Raw genomic sequence first — 23,563 nt, 5'->3', positions numbered from 1 at the left:
AAATTATGAAAAGTATTGGATCCAAGGCTGATAACTAAGATAAATGATGGTCAAGCCAGGCAAGAAGTGAGATATGACTATAGAATAAAGAAAATGGCTTCCTAGTGTGGTCAATTAAAAGTCTCTAAAGAATATATCCAGATAGGTTCACAAAATGTTTTCAGCAATGATAATGCCATTGGAATACATGTACAGTTTCATTAGATGAGTGATAATAGCTTATATTTACATAGTGCTTTAAGATTTGCAAAGTGTTTCACATATGTTTCATTTGGTCATTACAATAACACAGGGGTCCTCAAACTTTTTAAATAGGGGGCCAGTTCACTGTCCCTCAGCTGTTGGAGGGCCAGACTATAGTAAAAACAAAAACTTTGTTTTGTGGGCCTTTAAATAAAGAAACTTCATAGCCCTGGGTGAGGGGGATAATTGTCCTCAGCTGCCAAGTCTGGCCTGCAGGCCATAGTTTGAGGACCCCTGCAATGTCATAAAAAATGTACTGCAGTATTATTATTCCATTTTGCTGAAGGGGAAATTGAATCCAAGAAAAATGAAATGATTTGTCCAGCGTTATACAAGTCATAAATATCTGAGGTTGTATTTGAACTCAGGTCTTTCTGACTCCAAATCTTACACTATCCACTATGTCAACTAATTATTTCTACTGGAGAGATATCTAAATGTAAATATTTATAATGTAAAACAAAACATCACTGAAACTTTTAAAAGTTTATATACTTTGTGTAAAAGTATAAATTTCTGTTTGAAAAATTGGTATTATAAGTTTAAACCTTGTCAATTCTTTTAAGGGAGGATCAACTGGTCTTCCCATAAGTGTAGTACTATGAGTAGTACATCATGGGTTTGTTGCCTTCATCTACTAGGCAGTCTCACTGGGTTTCCTTTCTCCATTGGATTAGGAAACATGCCTTATTTACATATGGGAAGAATCGGTTGATGCATGCAGTTTGAGACATCTTTGGTAAAGGAACTTGAAAAAATAAAGTGATATTACACTCCTACATGTGAAGTAAGAGTACATATTTTTGATAAAAAGCAAATGGAGAGTTAGGGACTTCTGGCCAAGATGGTGGAGAGGACGCACACATCTACTTAAGCTCTGTCTTTTCTCTCAGAATAACTTATTTCATGACTAGCCTTGGAATTAATGCTTGACTGAAAAAAAAAACACAAATAATTACCAAGAGAAGATATGCTCAAAATTCGCCAGAAAAAGTCTGTTTTTGCTTGTGGGTGAGTATGGCTAGATCAGGCACAAACTGAAGGCAGGCAGCAGCAGCACAGCAGACAGAGTAAGGCAGGAAGCTCACAGCTGAGCAGACCAGAGTGGGGTGGGGTGTGATCTCAATCATTTCTTCAGGGAGAACTTTACTACAGTATTGGCTACTTTGCCCTGGTAGGAAACCAGTAGACAAGAGAGAAGCTAAAAACACAGGAGGTAAAGACTATAACCCCAAAAAGCTAGGGTCTCTCAGGACCTGACCAAACCTACCTGGAATGTCTCAGTATACTCTCAGAATCTCAGAGCGCAGATGTAGCACAGCCATTGCTGTCCAGCTAGTGCCTTGCTACTACCCCCTGAAGTCTGTAGAGGAAGCTCGGTAATACCATCAAGCTCCCCCCCCCAAAAAAAAAAAGCAGACTGCATTTGTTTTTCTTGTTAATTTGTTTTCTTTGATTCTTCTTTGACAAAATGAGAAAAAAAATTTAAATGAACTCTAACTATTGATAGCTTCTATATGGATAGAGAGCAGACTTTAAACCCTGAGGAGACTAAAAACAGACTGTTTCCAGATGAATCCCCAAAGAGGGATATGATCTGGTCCTTAACACACAAGACTCACATAGAAGAAATTAAAAAGGCTCTTACAAGAGAACTAGAAGAAAAATAGGAAAAGGAAAGAGAAGCTTGGCAAGAAAGTCTGGATAAGTCATCCCACTTATTCAAAGATAGAGTAGATAAAGAAATCAAATCCTTGAAAAACAGAATTAGTGAGTTGGAAAAAGAAAATAGCTCTTTAAAAAATAAAATTGGCAAAATTGAAAAAATTCCATAGAACAAAACAACTCACTTAAAAACTCAATTGGACAATTAGAAAAAGATATAAAAAAGCGAGTGAAAAAATAACTCATTAAAAATCAGAATTGAACAAATGAAAATGAATGATTCAAGGAGACACCAAGAATCAATCAAGCAAAACCAAAAAAAGAAACAATGGGAAAATATGTCAAATACCTTCTTGAAAAAACAACAGACTTGAAAATAGATCTATGAGAGACAATCTGAAAATTATTGGACTTTCTGAAAAATAGGATGAAAAAAGAGCCTTAACACTATTTTTCCAGGAAATTATCAAAGAACTGCCAGATGTTATAGAAATAGAGAATAAAATAGATATTGAAAGAATTCATTGATCACCTACTGAAAGGGACCCTAAAATCAGAACTTCAAGAAATACAGTGGCCAAATTCCAGAACTATCAGACAAAGGAAAAAATACTGCAAGCTGCTAGAAAAAATCAATTCAAATATAGAGGAGCCACAATAAGTATTACTCGGGATCTAGCAGCATCCACATTAAAGGATCGAAGGACCTGGAATATGATATTCTGAAAGGCTAAGGAACTTAGTATGCAGCCAAAAAAAACTTACCCAGCCAAAATGAGCATCTTTTTCTAGGGAAGAAGATGGATATTCAACAAAATAAGTGAATTTCATCTATTTTTGATGAAAAAACCAGAATTAAACAAAAAGTTTTATCTACAAATATAAAACTCAAGAGAAACCCAAAAAGGTAAAAAGAAATCTTGGGAACTATATTTCTGCTATAAAGATACATAAAGAACACAAGTATACTTTGTTCTAGAAAGTAGAGGTGGAAAGGAAATTGTACCAGAAAAAGGGTAAAGTGGGGGTACTACATCTTACGAAGAGACAAAGGAAAACTATTATATCTGAGAGAAAGAATGGAAGGGGATGAATATAGTGTGTAGCTTTACTGCCATCAGAATTGGCTTAAAGAGAAAAATATTAGGTGTATTCGATTTATGGTGAAACTTCTCCCACCTCATTGAAAAGTGGGAGGGGAAAAGTGAAAAGGGAAGGAGTAAGCTAAGTGGAAGGGAATTCAGAATTTGTGAGGAAAAGGTGTAAGATAGGGGGAGGATCTCTAAGGTGAGGGGAGGGAAACTAAAAATGAAGGCTGTGAGAAGTAAGTGGTGCTCACAAGTTTAATACTGGGGGGGGGGGAGGGGGAAGGAAAGGAGAAAAGCATAAGCAGGGGTTAACAAGAAGGAAACTAATACAGAATTGGTAATTTTAACCATAATTGTGAATGGAGTAAACTCCCTCATAAAGAGGAAGTGGTTAGCAGACTGGATTAAAAACCAGAATCCTACAATATGTTGTTTACAGGAAACACACTTGAAGCAGGGCGATACATACAGAGTAAAAATAAAAGGTTGGAGCATAATTTACTATGCTTCAGGTGAAGTCAAAAAAGCAGGGGTAGCCATCCTGATCTCAGATCAAGCAAAAGTAAAAATTGATCTAATTAAAAGAGACAAAGAAGGACACTATATTTTGCTAAAGGGTAGCATAGATAATGAAGCAATATCAATACTAAACATATATGCACCAAGTGGTATAGCATCTAAATTCTTAAAAGAGAAATTAAGAGAGCTGCAAGAAGAAATAGACAGCAAAACTATAATAGTGGGAGATCTGAACCTTGTACTCTCAGAATTAGATAAATCAAACCACAAAATAAATAAAAAAGAAGTCAAAGAGGTAAATAGAATACTAGAAAAGTTAGATATGATAGATCTTTGGAGAAAACTAAATGGAGACAGAAAGGAGCACACTTTCTTCTCAGCAGTTCATGGAACCTATACAAAAATTGATCATATATTAGGACATAAAAACCTCAAACTCAAATGCTGTAAGGCAGAAATAGTAAATGCATCCTTTTCAGACCATGCTGCAATGAAAATTACATTCAATAAAAAGCCAGGGGAAAATAGACCAAAAATAATTGGAAGCTAAATAATCTCATACTAAAAAAAGACGAGTGAAACAGCAAATCATAGACATAATTAATAACTTCACCCAAGAAAATGACAATAATGAGACATCATACCAAAATGTATGGGATGCAGCCAAAGCAGTAATAAGGGGAAATTTTATATCTCTACAGGCCTACTTGCATAAAATAGAGAAAGAGAAAATCAATGAATTGGGCTTGCAACTAAAAATACTAGAAAAGGAACAAATTAAAAACCCCCAGTCAAACACTAAACTTGAAATTCTAAAAATAAAAGAAGAGATTAACAAAATTGAAAGTAAAAAAAAAACCCTTGAATTAATTAATAAAACTAAGAGTTGGTTCTATGAAAAAACCAACAAAATAGATGAACCCTTAGTAAATCTGATTTAAAAAAGGAAAGAGGAAAATCAAATCATTAGTCTTAAAAATGAAAGGGAGAACTCACCACTAATGAAGAGGAAATTAGAGCAATAATTAGGAGTTACTTTGCCCAACTTTATGCCAATAAATTGGATAACTTAAATGAAATGGAAGAATACCTTCAAAAATATAGCTTGCCCAGATTAACAGAGGAAGAAGTAAATTGGTTAATCAGTCCCATCTTAGAAAAAGAAATAGAACAAGCTATTAATCAACTCCCTAAGAAAAAAATCCCCAGGACCAGATGGACTTACATGTGAATTCTACCAAACATTTAAAGAACAATTAACTCCAATGTTATATAAACTATATGAAAAAATAGGGATTGAAGGAGTCCTACCAAATTCCTTTTATGACAAGGACATGGTACTGATATCTAAACCAGGTAGGCTGAAAACAGAGAAAGAAAATTATAAACCAATCTAATGAATATTGATGCTAAAATCTTAAATAAAAATTAGCAAAAATATTACAGAAAATCATTTCCAGGATAATACACTATGACCAAGTAGGATTTATACCAGAAATAAATTCTGGTTCAATATTAGGAAAACTATTAGCATAATTGACTATATCAATAACCAAATTAGCAAAAACCATATGATCACCTCAATAGATGCAGAAAAAGCATTTGATAAAATCCAACATCCATTCCTATTAAAAAACACTTGAGAGTATAGGAATAAATGGACTTTTCCTTAAAATAGTCAGGAGCATATATTTAAAACCATCAGTAAGCATCATATGTAATGGGGATAAACTGGAACCATTCCCATTAAGATCGGAAGTGAAACAAGGTTGCCCACTATCACCATTATTATTCAATATTGTATTAGAAACACTAGCCTCAACAATAAAAGTTGAGAAAGAGATTAAAGGAATTAGAGTAGGTAAAGAGGAAACCAAATTTCACTCTTTGCAGATGATATCATGGTATACTTAGAGAACCCCAGAGTTCTACTAAAAACTATTAGAAATAATTCATAACTTTAGCAAAGTTGCAGGATACAAAATAAATCCACATAAATACTCAGTATTTTTATACATCACCAACAAAATCCAATAGCAAGAGATACAAAGAGAAATTCCATTCAAAATAATTGTCAATAGCATAAAATATTTGGGAATCTATCTACCAAAGGAAAGGCAGGAATTATATGTGCAAAATTACAAAACACTTTCCACACAAATAAAAGTCAGATTTAAATAATTGGAAAAATATTAAATGCTCTTGGATAGGCTGAGTGAATATAATGAAAATGACAATACTCCCTAAACTAATCTATTTATTTAGTGCTATACCAATCAGACTCACAAGAAACTATTTTAATGACTTAGAAAAATAACAACAAAATTCATATGGAAGAACAAAAGGTCGAGAATTTCAAGGGAATTAATGGGAAAAAAATCAAATGAAGGTGCCCTAGCTGTACCTGATCTATATTAAAAAGCAGTAGTCACCAAAACCATTTGGTATTGGCTAAGAAATAGATTAGTTGATCAGTGGAATAGGTTAGGTTCACAAGACAAAATAGTCAATAACTATAGCACTCTAGTGTTTGACAAACCCAAAGATCCCAATTTTGGGTATAAGAATTCATTATTTGACAAAAACTGCTGGGAAAACTGGAAATTAGTATGGCAGAAATTAGGCATGGATCCACACTTAACACCATATACCAAGATAAGATCAAAATGGGTCCATGATTTAGGCATAAAGAACGAGATTATAAATAAATTAGAGGAACATAGGATAGTTTACCTCTCAGACTTGTGGAGGAGGAAGGAATTTGTGACTAAAGACAAACTAGAGATTATTATTGATCACAAAATAGAAAATTTTGATTATATCAAATTAAAAAGCCTTTGTACAAACAAAACTAATGCAAACAAGATTAGAAGGGAAGCAATAAACTGGGAAAACATTTTTACAGTTAAAGGTTCTGATAAAGGCCTCATTTCCAAAATATATAGAGAATTGACTCTAATTTATAAGAAATCAAGCCATTCTTCAACTGATAAATGGTCAAAGGATATGAACAGACAATTTTCAGATGATGAAATTGAAACTATTTCCACTCATATGAATGTTCCAAATCACTATTGATCAGAGAAATGCAAATTAAGACAACTCTGAGATACCACTACACTCCTGTCAGATTGGCTAAGATGACAGGAAAAAATAATGATGAATGTTGGAGGGGATGTGAGAAAACTGGGACACTGATGCATTGTTGGTGGAGTTGTGAATGAATCCAACCATTCTGGAGAGCAATCTGGAATTATGCCCCAAAAGTTATCAAACTGTGCATATCCTTTGATCCAGCAGTGTTACTACTGGGCTTATACCCCAAGGAGATACTAAAGAAGGGAAAGGGACCTATATGTGCCAAAATGTTTGTGGTAGTCCTTTTTGTGGTGGCTAGAAACTGGAAAATGAATGGATGCCCATCAACTGGAGAATGGTTGGGTCAATTATGGTAGATGAATATTATGGAATATTATTGTTCTGTAAGAAATGACCAACAGGATGAATACAGAGAGGCTTGGAAAGACTGACATGAACTGATGCTGAGTGAAATGAGCAGAACCAGGAGATCATTATACACTTAACAACTATACTGTATGGGAGTGTATTCTGATGGAAATGGCTATCTTCGACAAAGAGAAGATCTAATTCAGTTCCAATGATCAATGATGGACAGAATCAGCTACACCCAGAGAAGGAACACTGGGAAATGAGTGTGAACTGTTTGCATTTTTGTTTTTCTTCTCAGGTTATTTTTTACCTTCTGAATCCAATTCTTCCTGTGCAACAAGAGAACTGTTAGGTTCTGCACACATATATTATATCTAGTATATGCTATAACATATTTAACATGTGTAGACTGATTGCCATCTAGGGGAGGGAGTGGAGGGAGGGAAGGGAAAAGTTGGAATAGAAGTGAGTGCAAGGGATAATGTTGTGAACAATTACCCATGCATATGTACTGTCAATAAAAAGTTATTTTAAAAAAAGCAAATGGAAAAATTGATTCTGAACAGTCAGGGTTATTGTGATGAGAGCATGTATATGAAAGTATCTTGAAAACTAAATAAATGCTATATGCAAGTAAGGTCTTGTTATTTTCATCCAGTATTGATTATCCCCATTTTTTGTGGTCCATTTTTCCAACCTCTGAAATCACTTTGTATTATTTGTATATATGCATGCATACATGTTTACACATGTGTATAATGCACATATACACACAACATATATATGTGTTTATGAGCATGTGAATATGCATGCATATATTTATACATTATGCAAAATATATGTTACATTATGTATATATAATTGTGTACATAATATGCATGTATGTGTATATTTGTAAATGTCTAACATTTCCCCCTCATTTTTTAATACTACTTTAAGTATTTCAGTGTGTTTAGGAGTCATACAAGAAATCATATTTTAGTGAATCTAGAATATCTCTTTGGTCTAATATTATATATCTTTTAAACACAATAGTATCTGCTATCATCCAATCCTTGATTGATGACATTGAAGAATAGGGTTAAAGACATTTTTTTTTGAACTCACAGATTTTCAAAATTTGGCCCAAAGTTGAAATAATAAATTCTGATAACTGAGAAGACTGTATAGAACTTTAACTGTTTGGAGTTCATAATCCTCAGAGCTTCTAGATTATGACATGTGTCATACTATTCTAACTAAAGCCAAATCATTACAGTGAAGTACTTTCAATTTCTTGAAAAGTCATGGATTAGAGTAGAAGGTAAACTAATCTTGGAGTCCAAAGTGAAGTCTTGGTGCTGACACATAATAGCTATGTGAGTTGGATATATCCTTTCACCTTTCTGTGCCTTGGTTTCCTCATATGTAAAACTGGTATAGCCATGATAATACTGCTACTTCAGGATTATTTTAAGGGAAGAATTTGGTGAGTTGTAAAATATATAAATGTGAATTACTTTTCTTATTTGTTCACTGTAACAAAATGTAAATGCTTAGTGTTTTCAATAGATTGCTTACTAAATATTAAATGATCAGGAAATGCTTGTCCTTTTAGAGATTTAAGTTTTATAATAATAATTTATATAAAACCAAAAAAACCCTCTTTTATGTTCCAACGAAATCTGGAGTGCTATTATTTAATGTGACTAATTTTTTCCAAAATTATTTATTTTCCCTAATAATAAAATCAGCAACACAGCAACAAAATTAAACAAAGTAACATTTTAAAAGTCTGATATTGTAGAAAGAGCACTTCATTTGGAGTTATATGACCAGATCCCATCTCTCTTTGATGAAAGAAAAATCATGTGCCTTCATTTTTAACATAACACCAATAGTATACATTGAATATCATTGTTGATTTTTATTTTCCTTTATGTAATAGAAATCAGTTTATATGTCGTTCTTGTAATTCTGCTTTTTTTTTCTTAGCATTGGTTTCATATAAATCTTTTCACATTTCTTTGTATTTCTTGTAATCTTTACTGTGCAATAATGTTCCATAACCTTCATATACTACAATTTGATGATGGATTTTTTCTATTTTAAAAACTTTATTTTTATTATGAATTTGTTATAATTAGCCATCACAAACCTGAACATTTCAATATACAAAGAACCAAAAAAAGAGGATTGTATATGAAACTGTGGGCTTCTGTTATACATGACTTGCTTTAAAATATGTATGTTAAATTTAAAAAGGAGTTACAAAACTGCTCTGTGTCCTTTTCTTTTTTGTTTTGTATATTTTTTATGTTTCGTTGATATTTTTCTTTCTTTCTTTATTGACATTTCTCATACTACCCACTAACTTGCTTTTTCTTTCTCATAATTAATAAAGTCTAACAAAATATAGAGGTAATGAATTTTCCAGAAGAAATTTAGCAAAAATGAAAAGTGCACATAGCTTTCTTAAAGGTAGAAGCAGCTATGTGGCCCAATGATATTAGTACTGATCTCAGGAAGATCTGAATTCAAATTTTTCCTTACTCAGGTAGCAACTGAATGTCCATGAAAAAGGCACTTAACTTTTATGAGCCTCATTTTTCTCATCTATAAAATAGAGATAATAATAATACCTCATGAAGTTTATTGTGACAACCAAAGGAGATAATATAAAGTGTTTTTGCAAATCTTAAAATACTAAATGCTAGCTGCTACTATTTTTGACAACAACAATAATAATGCATGTGATTAACCTTGTTGAAAGTTATGACTTGCAATGCCTCAAAGAGCAATAAAAAATTTTAAAATATCCTAAATTTGAAGCACATGAAAAGCTGGATAGCTTTGAAAACAATGTGGAATGTTTGTTTTATTGCTGTGGTTTTTCTTTTATAGGTAAACAGCCTGAAATGAAAATTCATGGTTTTTAATCCTTTTTTTATATTCTGCTGTGTACACAGAAGTGGGTTTTCTCCCCTCATTTTGCACTTAAGTTTAAATTAATACATTTTTTAAAAAAATACTCTAAATTTAAAGGAATCCAGTTTAAGATAATTAGTCTTGATTTAATTTTTCTATTATTTTTCATGCTGTATCACATTTGTATGGATAGAAATTTTTACAAAGCTTGAACAAAATAAAGTTGTAAAAGCAGAACCTGGAATAATACATTTTGGAAGCTACAAAATAGGAGACTATCATGAACAGATTTTGGTAAGTATTTTTAAAATAGCATGAATAAGGTATAATAAGAACAATGTAAATTTACTGAATTGATAACACTTTTAGCTTTTCTATTCACTTATCACTTAACAATCTGGATTTCATCTCTATCACTCAACTGAAATTACTCTTTCTGAGGTTACCATTGATTTTTAATTGATAAATCTGATGACTTTTTCTTGGTCCCCATGTCTCTTCACTTTTCTTTTGACACTATTGACTAGTCCTTCCTCTATCTTCCCTGGCTTTTTTTTTTTTTTTTTTTTTTTTTTTTTTGATACTTTCCTGTCTTGGTTCTCCTACCTATCTAATCAGTTCTGATCAATTTTCATTACTGAAATATCATATGTCTCCTTTCCTTTAATTGTGCACGGCTCTGCATTGAATCAAATCTCACTTTATTCTCTCAGTGACTCTCACAAGCTTCCATGGATTCCATTATCATCTCCATACATAACCTAGATCTCTCTACCTGTCCCTCAATTCTCTCCTGAACTCTAGTCCCACATCAAAAAAATGCCTGTTATACATCAACTAGATTCCCTGTAGCTATCTCAAAATAAATATCTCCAAAGCAAAACTCAATATCTTTCTTCATTAAATTCATACCCATCCTAAACTTAACAATTTCTGTTGAAGATACCACCATCCTTTCAATTACTTAGATTTTCAACTTTGGAGAAATCCTTAACTCATTCTTTCTTCTCAATTCCCTCTCCTTATTCCACATCCAATTAAATGCCAAATCTTCTTGATTTTGTGTTCATATTTTGTCCATAAGTATGTGACCATTCCATGTATCAGTGCTGAATGGGATCATCTTTGCAGAAATTTTTGTATACTTTTGTGTGTGAGTTTTGACCACAGGGTAGGATCCCAGCTTGCTGCAGTAAGCAAGCCAGGACTGGGTGAAGCAGACAATTTTTAGGGCACCTTTTCTAGCCCTTTCCTCACCAGGTGAGCAGTGTAGTCCTTTAAAAAGGCTGATTGTTATCCAGGGGGCTCACAAATCCTATTGTTCTTCCAGTAGGAAGACAAACTTATGGTGTAGACCACCTATGTGTAGAGTTATGATTACAGCTCCCAGTGTATCTGTACCTGATGCTTTCTTACCATAGAACTTTTAGATTAAAAATAGTAAAATGATATGGGTGATGTTTTTATTTTGTGCATAAATGGGATTTAAGTGAGGCAGAATTAAACAAATTGTCAGCCTCATTTTCTCTTCCAAAGTCATCAAAGTCCAGGGGTAGAAAAAAATCAAAACAACGGGCAATAGTTTGGGATGCAGTGGATGACCAAGGTGTCTTCAATGTCTAGCCAAGCTCTACGTACTTTACAATGCTCACTTCAGCTGCCTTCATGGCATGACTTTCTTTCTCTTCAACACTATGTAAAGTAGAGAGAGTAGGTGTGTGATTTTTAATTGTTTTTTTTCTTTTAATTAAAGCCTTTTATCTTCAAAATATATACATGGAAAATTTTTTACATTCACCCCTACAAAACCCTGTTTTCTCATTTTTCCCCTACTTTTCCCCTACTTTCTCTCTTAGCAAGTAATCTAATATATGTTAAACATGTACAATTCCTCTACACATATTTCCACAATTATCATGCTGTACAAGAAAAATCAGATCAAAAAGGGAAAAAAAGATAAAGAAAACAAAATGCAAGCAAGCAATAAAAAGAGTGAAAATATTATGTTGTGATCTACATCCAATTCCTACTGTCTTCTCTCTGGGTGCAGATAGCTCTCTTCATCACAAGATCATTGGAACTCATCTGAATGATGAATGTACATTCAATACAGCTTCTGAATCTGAGATGCAACAAAGTATGGATTGATTCTCTGCTGGTTGTACTAATTTTGGCCTAACAATGAACATCAAGAAAACACAGGTTCTCCAGCAGCCAGCACCACATTATCCATACACAGAATTGTCAAATGGGGCAAATGGAGAAAATGGAGAGATTATAGCAAAGGAAGAAATTTTAAATGCTGTAAATAAGATCACTTACCCTTGGCATTACACTTTAGGAATGTATACACTGATAATGAGGTTGACACATGCATTGCCAGAACTAGGTCAGTACTTGGGCGGTTCCAAAGGAAAAAGGGAGAGAAAAGAGGTACTAGAACTGTTATGAAACCTGGACAGTATACCAGTGCCATCCCAGGAAACTGGATTGCTTTCATTTAAATTGTCTTAGGAAGATTCTGAAGATTACCTGGCAATATTAGGTACCAAACCCTGAGGTCCTTTATCAAGCTAAACTATCAAACATTCAAACTCTACTGCAGATAGCACGATTCCAATGGACTGATCTCGTTTTTTGCCTAAAAGATTATTTTACAGAGAATTCACAAAAACAGATGCTTACATAGTGGTTAGAAGTATCACTACAAGGACTCTCTCTCAAGATCTTTCTGAAGAATTTTGAATTGATTGTAAGATATGGGAGACACTGAAACAGGACCACCCAGCATTGTATACCTCCTAAGCAGAACTGCAGTAGCTCAAAAGAAATTTGAGATTTGCAAATTTAGAGATCTCACCAGTGCATTGGTGTGATACACCATACCACCATTGGTCGGACTTCACCATAGTGATGTCATTTTCTATTAGTACAAAGGGAAAAAAAAACAGTTGTATTGATAACTTCCAGTCTCTTTTCTCTCCATTATATCTTCTATGCAATTACCAAAATAATATTTCTAAAGCACAAATCTAACCAGGTCATTCCTTTACTCAAAAACTATCGTCTTTAGGTCAAAATGCAAATTCAGTGCAAGTTAGTATGAAAAACAAGATGCTACTATTTTGGGGCATCAAGAAAATCTTCATTTAGAAAATGCTTACACTGCATATTTCAGTAACTGGAGATAAGGAGAGGCCAGTTTGGATCATTAAGTATGGGAAAGAGAGTAATGTGCAACAAGGGTAGCAAAATAGTTTAGGACAAGTTTGTGAAAAGCTTTAAAAGCCAAACAGAGGAGTTTATGTTTTATCTTAGAGACAATAGATATCCACAAGAAGGGTTGAAGATAGTTACATGGTCAGATCTACTTGCTTTGATTGCAAATGTGAAGGATGTACTGGAATGATGAGAAACTTAAGGAGGGAAACCAATTCAAAGGCTGTTGCAATATTACAGCAAGAGGTGATGAGGGCATGAGCTAGAATAGTAGCTTTTTAAGTGGAAAGACAGGAAGCAGAAATGGCAAAGTTTGGCAAATAATTAATATATAAAGTGACAGAGGAGTCTAGGATATGAATGAATGAAAAAGCATTTATTTAGCACGTACTCTGTGCTAAGCAGTATGTTAAGTACTGGAATACAAATAGAAATAGCTAATTCTAGCTCTCAGGTAACTCACAGTTTAACTGCTGTAGCCCAATAATCCTAAGAGTTTAGTGACAGAGTGGGAAGAGATAGAGAATACATTATATCTACCAAGATGACCAAAATGACAAAATCTTATTTAAAAAATAACGTTTGTGGAATTGTGAGGAAATAAAGTTGACATTCTATTAGTAAGATTATATAATGATGATGTATGGTAATATACAAGTCCAAAAACTGTATTATACCTTTTGACCCAGAAATTTCTTTATTAAGTCACAACTTTCAGAATATTGATGATGACTTGGTGGCAGGATTACAGGTGATAGATTATAGGTGTTGACTGAAGTTTAGATTTGCATAAATGGACAATGTGTTAATTTGTTTTATACTAATTAGTTATAAGGCAGGATTCTATGCAGGAGAGGGTCATTGGGAAAAGACAAGGATGATTTTTTAAAGTACCAATTAATAATTTTTTTAAAATTCCACTCCTAGTATTTTTATCTTTAAAATGTTTTAAAATTATTTTTATCCTAAAACTATCTATCTTCCTTCTTGTTGTTCAGTCATTTTAATTATATCTGACTCTTCATGGCCCCATTTGGGGTTTTCTTGGCAAAGATACTTGAGTGGTTTGCTATTTCCTTCTCCAAAAACTTTTCTAAAATACTCTAATAGCAGTACAAAAATAGTCATTTACAATATTCATTTGTAATAGCAAAAACTATAAACAAACTTATATATCCAGTGATTGAAGAATAGCTGAACAAATATGGCATATTGATAGAGTAAAAAAGTGTTATAAAACGACCAATATGAATATAAGGAAATTCAGAAAAATCTATATGAAGACATAAAAAGTGAGAACAACAGAACCTTAGCTATCTGTAATAGTTTGTGTGTGTGTCTTTGTGAAATGTGTAAGAAAAAGATAACGAAGACAAATGTAGAACTTCAGCAGGATTTAAAAAAGGAAAGTGAGCAAATTTAAATCTTTTTGTTTACAGTTTGTTCCTTTGCTTTTAATAAGTGTTTATGTAAGATTGTATTTCTAATTTTGTGTTTGATTATTTGTCTTTGGGGATGACTACTAGGTTTGTGATATTTTTTAAAATCCTTAATATTCTTAAGTCTTCGAATTAGTTTAAATTACCTTGTCACAAGATATCATTCTCTCTCTCTCTCTCTCTCTCTCTCTCTCTCTCTCTCTCGTATGTGTGTGTGTGTCTGTTTTTCAGATTCTGTCTCTGTCTTTCTCTGTGCATTTTTGTCTCAGTCTCAATTTCTATCTTTCTCTATCTCTATTGGTTTGTCTGTATTTCTTTTTGGTATTGTAATTGTAAGGGAATATTTTTTAATTTATTAATTATTCTGAACTTAACAAACATTAAGTATATTAGTATTTCGGTGTAGAACAGAAAAAGAGGTTGATCATAAAACTATGAATCTTTATTATGTTAAGCTTGCTTTTCAATGTAAATCAGAAAAAAGACATGAATATTCATTATGTTCAGCTTGTTTTTTGGTGTAGAACAGAAAAAAGAAGTTGATCATGAAATTATGAACTTTATTATGTTCAGCTTGCTTTTTATTATAAACATATAATGAATTTGACAGGTAACTTTCAGTGCTATTCTGATAATATATGATTCTTCAAACCTTTTTTCACTTCTGTGCAGTCTTTTAATGTTTAAAAGTTCACTTTTTCTTTTTCCTTCCTTTTTGGGGGCTCTCATTCCAATCATCTCTCTCCCCCATTCTTCATCTCCATTTGGAAGGAAGAAGATGAAGGAGGAGCAATAACAGCTCCTGAAGAGTTAAGAAAAACACATTCTAATATTGTCTATTTCTGAAAATATGTATATCATTCTGCAAGTTCAGTCCAACATCTCTCTTTTTCCTTGTTATTCACCTTTTAGAATAACCCTTCCAAATTCTTAAATTGTTTCTCTTTTCACATCTTAAGGAAAAATCAAAACCCTTCCTCCTTAGGCAACTCCTAACTTGCCACATTATTCTGGTATTTCTTATTTCTCTACCCTTGGTACAGAACAAGATTCAAGACTGACCCATTTTAAAGTGAATATGGCTTTCAGTAAAAAAAAAAAACCAACAAAAAAAAAAACAAACAAAAACCTTTGTATTAAATTGTGGAATGAAGATAATTGTATCCTTTTTATCTTAAAAAATAAATTCATTAAATGTTTTTCAATTACTTAACTTTGCCCCAAAAGATAATTTTGTCAGAGAATCCAAGATGTCTCTCATATATGAAAATGTTGTTCTCTAAAGGAATGGCTTGTCTTGGGTCAGCCACCCTGTGACCTGGTTCCTCTATTAGTGATCGGTGGCATGTGACACTAGACAGTAGGGAAGGTCCCTTAGCCCAGTTGGTCAGACCACAATATTGAACAAATTAATAAGAAGGTACTTTGTATTTATTTTAAATACATCTTTTATTTTCCCCACAGAATCTGACCAATATTTCTGATGATGTCATAAATCTTCATATTTTACCCCCACAAACCAAATATTTTGAGATCAAGTACATTAAAAAAGTAAGTGTTATTGACAACCTATTTCCTTCTGTTATCTCTCATTCATTTTTGGTTTCTTTGTCACGTCAGCCTCTGCTTTTACTGTGCTTTTTATGATAAATAATGGGATAATATCTGGCAATCATAAATTGATGAGAATTCATTTGCTCTTGTAGCATCGTCTTGTTCCTGGCCTGTCCCTTAAAGTGACAGTTGAATTTTCTCCAGATGAATGGCGTTATTATTATGATTGTATCCGCATTCACTGTCAGGTAAGCTTCTAAAATGTCTATAAGAACTGAGGTTCTAGGTACAAATATAAGAAAATGAAAGACTGCTGTGGAGTTTTGTTTTGTTTTAGGTACCAGAATACTTTTGTTACCCCATCAGCATTTTTGGAAGTTGTAAAGGGATTAAGTGATTTAATGAATGAGGGACCTAGCCTGTGAGTGAAACAGACTAATACTTAATCCTTATACTTGTAATAACAAAATGATCCCTTCTTTCTGTTCCTTCATCTTTCCAGTTTTCTTGTACCTAAACATTACTGTACCATTTCAGATATCAACCCTAACAAGATGATTAATTGTTTAACATAAATAAACTTTCAGATTTTAAAATAGGAAGCTCTTTAGGGAAGAGGCAATGTAAAGGCATAGTGGATAGAGAGAAAGCTGTCCTTGAAACCAGGAAGACTTTAATTCATGCCCAGTCTCTGATACATACTGGTTGGCACACTGAAAAAGTCACTTAACTGATCAGTGTTCTCTGGGTAACTCTTTAAAATAAGATATAGTCCTGACATGATAGGGGAACTTGCTCTTTGGGGACCTAGGTAGCAAAACTATTTTTAAAGGTTTGTTTGTTTTTTATCACCCATTTGGGGCAGAACTATACACCTGTCAGATTGGCTGAGATGTTAGGAAAAGACAATGATAAATGTTGGAGGGGATATAGGAAAACCGGGACACTAAAACATTGTTGGTGGAGTTGTGAATTGATCCAACCATTCTGGAGAGCAATATAGAGCTGTGCTCAAAGAGCTATCAAAGTGTGCATATCCTTTGATCTAGCAGTATGTCTACTGGGCCTGTATCCCAAAGAGATTATAAAGGAGGAAAAGGGACCCACATGTGCAAAAATGTTTGTGACAGCCCTTTTTGTAGTGGCAAGGAACTGAAAAGTCAGTGGATGCCCATTAGTTGGTGAATGGCTGAATAAATTATGATATATGAATATAATGGAATATTATTGTTCTATAAGAAACAATCAACAAGATGATTTCAGAAAATCCTGGAGAGATTTGCATAAACTGATGCTAAGTGAAATGAGTAGAACCAAGAGAATATTGTACATAGGGACAAGAAGATTATGTGATGATCAAGTGACTTGGCTCTTTTCAAGAATAAGGTGATTTCGGCCAATCCCATTAGAATTGTGATAGAGAGAGCCATCTGCACTCAGAGAGAGGACTATGGGGATTGAATGTGGATCACAATGTAGTATTTTCACCTTTTTTGCTGTTGTTTGTTTGCTTGCTTTTTTCTTTCTCTGTTTTTGTTCTTTTTGATCTGATTTTTCTTGAGCAACATGATAAATGTGAAAATATGTTTAGAAGATTGCACACGGTTACCTATACTGGATTACTTGCTATCTAAGGGAGGGATGTGAGAAAGGAGGGAACAAAATTTGGAACACAGTTTTTCAAGGGTAAATGTTAGAATCTATCCTTGCATGTATTTTGAAAATAAAAAAGCTATTATTAAAATAAATTTGGGATATAGATCTTTCTAAAACATATTATACATTCACATCTTCTAAAAGTTTTAAAGTTCTTCTTAAAAATTTTAAAACTGTTTACTATGTGTTTCTTAATTATCCACTATCCAGAATTATTACTACATTTATCAGTTGTGTTGTAGATAAAGAATACTTTCACAGGCTATCTGGATGTGTATTAGTATTTGCTCCTATTCTATATATAACCTTTTTCTTTTTTGGGAAGAGGGAAGGGGGCAGTTGAGGTTAATTGTTTTGCCCAGTGTCACATAGCTAATTAGTGTCTGACACTGGATTTGAAGTCAGGTCCTCCTAATTCCCATGGCCAGTGGTCTATCCACTCAATGTGCCACCTATATAATTCCCCTGTGCTAAAGCCTCATATGGGGCCACAGGACTGAATGTAAGAGTTACAAAAAATTTAGCAACAATAAAAGGTATCAAATAATCTGCCAGAATTTAATTCTTTATGAAAAAAAATAAACAGGCACATTCATCTCATTAGTATGTAAATTTGCTTTTATCTTTAATAAATGGTAAAATTATATGCATATCAAATAATTGTTTTAAAATAAATTTCTTTATGATTATCAGTAAATGATTGATTTGTAGGCTTATTTTATATACCTATATACTCAGATCCTGAGGTGACCCTGAGGTCACATAAAAATATCTCAGATGAAAAGGGATTGCAAGTGGAAAAAAGTGTAAAAAGCCCTGCTCTATACTATCCTTTTAAAAATTTATTTTATTTGAATTAATAGGAATGCCAAACTATCCTGCTGTTTCTTAGGCAGGACTATGACCCAGATACCTGCTAATCCTTTCTTAAAAATCTTCAGAGAAATGGGTTTCTGGAAAATCCCTTTAACATTTTCTGGCAATTCTTTTAATAATTCTTTGCCCTTGCTGAAAATGAACCCTTAAAGTTTCTAGTTTTATAGAAACTTTAAAGTGTGTCATAATAAAAAATTAGTCTAATTTTTAAAAAAGAATATTAAAAGCCATTACAAACCAGAGAACTCCAGTGAAAAAACATATTCTGAGGTTAAAAATAATAGCCCTCACCTCAAACTGAGGCAAATATATAGCAGCAGTTTGCAATGTATAGCTCCTGAGGCCCTTTTGGGAGAGGGGTGAGGAGGGAAAGAACGCAAGAGCAAAGCTATTTTCATATTATGAAGACATTTTCATTTTTAATATGGTAAATATCAATAGATATATCTCACATAAAAGCTCTCTAGAGTCCTCAATAATCTTTTTAAGAATGTAAAGAATTTCTGAGACCAAACAAGTTTGAAAACCTCTGGTTATATAGAAATTTTGTAACATTTATCTTATTTTAAGAAGTTCATCCATAATATTCCTTAAGATTGTTAAACTCCCTGGGGCCTACCAAAACGACCATAACAGTACTTCTAACACTTCTAGGGCTTATTATGAGAATAAAATGAGATGCTTATAAAATATTTTATGAACCTTAGAATACCACATGAATGCAAGAAACCATTTTAAGTAAGCATATGTATCCAGGAGACCTCTCTATTTAGATTACCAAGTGAATGTGCAAATTGAAGCTCAACTGCTGTCTTCAAACTCCATACCTGTCCTCTACATGGTTACTTGGAACTGTAGCCTCAGAGTTTTCCTTAATCAGCAGCTATTAAAGATTTTCTTTACTTATCTTTTCTGAAATAAAAGCAGTTAATGCATATTTTTGTATTTGTTGAGAATATCCCTGGATATTTGAGTGTTAATAATTGTTTTTAAAGGATTGTACTAAAGAATTCTTGAATTTTTACCTAAATTCTAAGGCTAAGAAATCTTAACATTTTCAATATAAAATATAAAGCTTCTTCAGGAAATCGACAATTTCCAGATGAAGAAATTAAAACTATTTCCAATCAGATGAAAAGATGTTCTAAATTACTATTGATCAGAGAATTGCAAATTAAAACAACTCTGAAACACTACTGCAAACCTCTGAGATTGGCTAAGATAACAGGAAAAGATAATGATGAATGATGGAGGGTTTGTGGGAAAACTGGGACACTAATACATTGTTGGTAGAACTGTGAATGGATCCAGCCATTCTGGAGAGCAATTTGGAACTATGCTCAAAAAGTTATCAAATTTGCATAACCTTTGATCCAGCAGTGTTGCTACTGGGCTTATATCCCAAAGACATTTTAAGAAGGGAAAGGGACCCACATGTGCAAGAATGTTTGTGGCAGTTCTTTTTGTAGTGGCTAGAAACTGGAAACTGAGCGGATGCTCATCAATTGGAGAATGGCTGAATAAATTGTGGTATATGAATGTTATGGAATATTATTGTTCTGTAAGAAACGACCAACAGGATGATTTCAGAGAGGTCTGGAGATACTTACATGAATTGATGCTAAGTGAAGTGAGAAGAACCAGTTGATCATTGTACATGGCAACATCAATATTATATGACAATAAATTCTGATGAACGAGACTCTTTCCAACAATGAGATGATTGAGGCCAGTTCCCATGATCTTGTGATGAAGAGAGCCCATCTATACCCAGAAAGAGGACTGTGGAAACTGAATGTAGATCACAACATAATATTCTCACTCTTTTTGATGTTGTTTGCTTGCATTTTGTTTTCTTTCTCATTTTCTTTTCTTTTTGATCTGATTTTTCTTGTGCAAGTATGTTTATACTTTTAAAAAATTTTATTTTTCAGTATGATTTGAATTTATTTTTATTGTTTTCAGGGAGATGAAACTTTACTTATTCCTCTCCATGCCTATCCAGTCCTAAACACTCTGGAATTTCCTTCATTTATAAATCTACCTGATATTCCAGTTGGAGAAAGGTGAGTTACAATATTAAAAGCCCATCTGTTAAAAATTCAATGTTATGGTTATGGAAATTCAAGGGTCATTTATAGATTTAGAAACATATTTTTATTTCTCAAACTGCAAGGTTATATTTTCCAATAAAATTAATTTTAATCTAGAATTCCCACTGCTGGAAAATAACTTAAAATCGATTCTGCATGTTATTTAATGTATGATTTAAGAATGAAAACATTGAGACTCAATAAAATAAACTGGAAGCACTACACACACATCCCTCCTCCCCCTCCCTCTCCACTCAAGTCACGATTGTGGCATATTCTAGGACCATATCCCTAGATGAGTATGGAGTCCCTTTGTAAGAAATTACAGAATTTAGAATAGAGTGTTTAGGCATTTTAGTACCAAATAAATGTTAAACAACACGTTGAAAGAGGAAATAAGTTACAAAAAGGTAGTTAAGTGTGCAAAAATGACAAAGAGGAATTTCATCTTTTTCATCTTGGTTATGGTGGGTAGTTAGCAGACTGGTTGTAAATGGATAAGCCTCAGGCTTCACATTCCCTCATAACTCCTATCCTGACCCCTAACTCTCCAAATATCAACTGCCAAAGTTGCCTTTTCTCTCACTGGTTGCCTTCTCTAAGGGACTATCTTTCTATGACAGCTAGTAATCCCTAAGAATAGATCCTGGGAAATTTTCCATAATTTCCCATGTCCTATGAACAGCTTCCCCCTTCATCTGCTACATATGTTGTTGAGAGCCTCAAATGAGATCATGGATGTAACTGTTTGCAAATCTCAAAGAATTATATAAATTTCTGTTAAAGAAAAATATAACCTTCTCACAATTGCCCCTCTCATCTGTTTGTCATATCCAATGCATCCTTCAAGCCTCAAATCCAATAGTCTTTTTCTTGAGACCTTCCTTGATCTCCTGACTTAAAAATCATTTGTTCTCTTGTGAATTCTCTTAACACCTAAACATATTTTTAATATACTTAAATTTTATTGTTTATGATAGCAATTTGTGTTATATCATCTACTAGGTTATAAGCTCCATCGACTATGTGTTTCCTTCCTTCCTTCCTTCCTTTTCTCTTCTTTCCTTCCTTCTTTCTTTCTTCCTTTTTCCTTTTTCCTCCCTTCCTTCCTTCTTTCCCTCTTCCTTCCCTCCCTTCTTCCCTCCCTCCCTCCCTCCTTCTTCCTTCCCTCTCTCCTCTCTCCCTCCCTTCCCTCTTTCTTCCCTCCTCCCTCCCTCCCTTCCTTCCTTCTCCCTCCCTTCTTCCTTCCTTCCTTCTTTCCTTCCTCCCTACCTCCTTCTCTTCCTCCCTCACTCCTTTCCTTCTTTGGTCCCTTCCTTTCTTTTTTCCTCCCTTCTTTTTCTCTCCCTTCCTCTTTCCCTTCATTCTTTTCTTCCTTCCTTTCTTCTTCCCTCCCTCCCTTGCTTGCTTGCTTCCTTCCTTCCTGAGACTCTTGGTTATTTGTTACCTAACTAACTATTTTTTAGGTGTCCATTCCCAAGGGTTTTTTGTGTGTGTCACATTCATTCTGTTGTAGTCAGCATGGAAATTTCAGCTAAACAGTTTATTTAAAATTATAATTGTTTGTATAATAGAGATACTTTAAAAATATCTTTGCCATAAAAGATAAGTGTGATTTTTTTTTTTTACTTTCTCCAAACACTCTGTCAGTAAGCAGAGTCTGTTCAAAATTGTATCACTAAACGTTACTGTTTCTTGCCTCTCTTACTTGCTTAAGTAACTGCCCTGGGTTTAAACTTAAATGAATGATGGGAGGAGGGGCACATTAATAGTTAAAAGAACTCTTGCTACTAATGTTCCCTTAATCCTAAAATGTCTTGGAAACTGGAAGGCTTATCAATAGATAGGTCTTTGATTTGCATTTCCAGTTTGACACCCAATTTCTCTCAAATATGTGTGTGTATGTATGTATTTAGGTTTATGTTTAATTATAATATTTGATGGTAATTCTCCAATAGTGGAAAAATATAATCTACCAATTGCAGCACTCTGCAAAATTCAATAAATCTAGTCAAGAAGCTGATGAAATTATAATTCATATTATTTACAAAATAAAATAAATTACAAATTGGAAAGGAATTCTAAGTAATTTGGTCCAACATTTATGAGTCATGAATCTCCTTTACAGTAACTGAGCAATGGTAAAACATTTACCACCAAAACATCTTTAGAGAGGGAAAACTCACCATATACTAGGGTAGTTAGTTTCATTTTTGATAGTTCTAATTAAGAATTTCCTTTATATTATATTAAGGAAAAATATTTTCTGTAATATCTTTCTATTGGCCCTAGGGTCAAGGTCTATTCTTTCTTTCCAAATTAGTTCACCACCTCTGAAACTGTACCTTCATAAAATAGTCTCCTGGATTATGTAAGCAGTTAGTTGTATTGGTTATAACTATAGAAGTACAGCAGTTTTGAGCAACTTGTTTATTATTCCTTGCAGACAAAATCAGTAGATAATACCAGAGGACACCTTAAATTGTTAGGGAGAATTTAGTATATATCAGATGTGTATACTGCTATACTAATCCTAGCAGACTACAATAAAATCATCACTGGCATAAATCCCTAGCTTCAAAAAGAAAGCAAGAAAAGAATAGAATGTTTGCTCATGAAAAATAGAATGCTGTGTACTTATTCCTAACATTTGTTGATTTTGCATGTCTCATGTTAGATGATGATGATACTTTTCTCGAACTGTTCCTAAGTAATTTGCTTATTAGGAAATCTGGATTTTTCCTTTACTTGATCATGAAGAAACTAATCTGTCAAACCCAAGAATTTTTCAGGAGCAACTTCCTTTAAGGCTAAGGTTGATAGCATTTTTAATTCTCCATTCTTAAGTGTAAAA

At 33.3% G+C, this 23,563-nt stretch overlaps 1 protein-coding gene across 3 annotated transcripts in view; it reads left to right on the top strand.

Annotated features, from left to right (window-relative positions):
• Positions 1 to 23,563, top strand: part of CFAP221 (cilia and flagella associated protein 221) — a 103,592-nt gene that overhangs the window by 7,827 nt on the left and 72,202 nt on the right. For all 3 annotated transcript variants that reach the window (XM_031959955.1, XM_031959953.1, XM_031959954.1), the window contains exons 3-6: positions 10,066 to 10,166; positions 15,995 to 16,081; positions 16,237 to 16,332; positions 20,582 to 20,682. In XM_031959955.1, coding sequence (XP_031815815.1) covers positions 10,066 to 10,166; positions 15,995 to 16,081; positions 16,237 to 16,332; positions 20,582 to 20,682 — 385 coding nt within the window. The remainder of the gene's footprint in view (positions 1 to 10,065; positions 10,167 to 15,994; positions 16,082 to 16,236; positions 16,333 to 20,581; positions 20,683 to 23,563) is intronic.

The sequence above is a fragment of the Sarcophilus harrisii genome, chromosome 3 (genome assembly GCF_902635505.1).
Source record: "Sarcophilus harrisii chromosome 3, mSarHar1.11, whole genome shotgun sequence".
Lineage (NCBI taxonomy): Eukaryota > Metazoa > Chordata > Mammalia > Dasyuromorphia > Dasyuridae > Sarcophilus > Sarcophilus harrisii.
The sequence above is the reverse complement of the archived record's forward strand: the minus strand, read 5'-3'. Positions and strand labels throughout refer to the sequence as shown.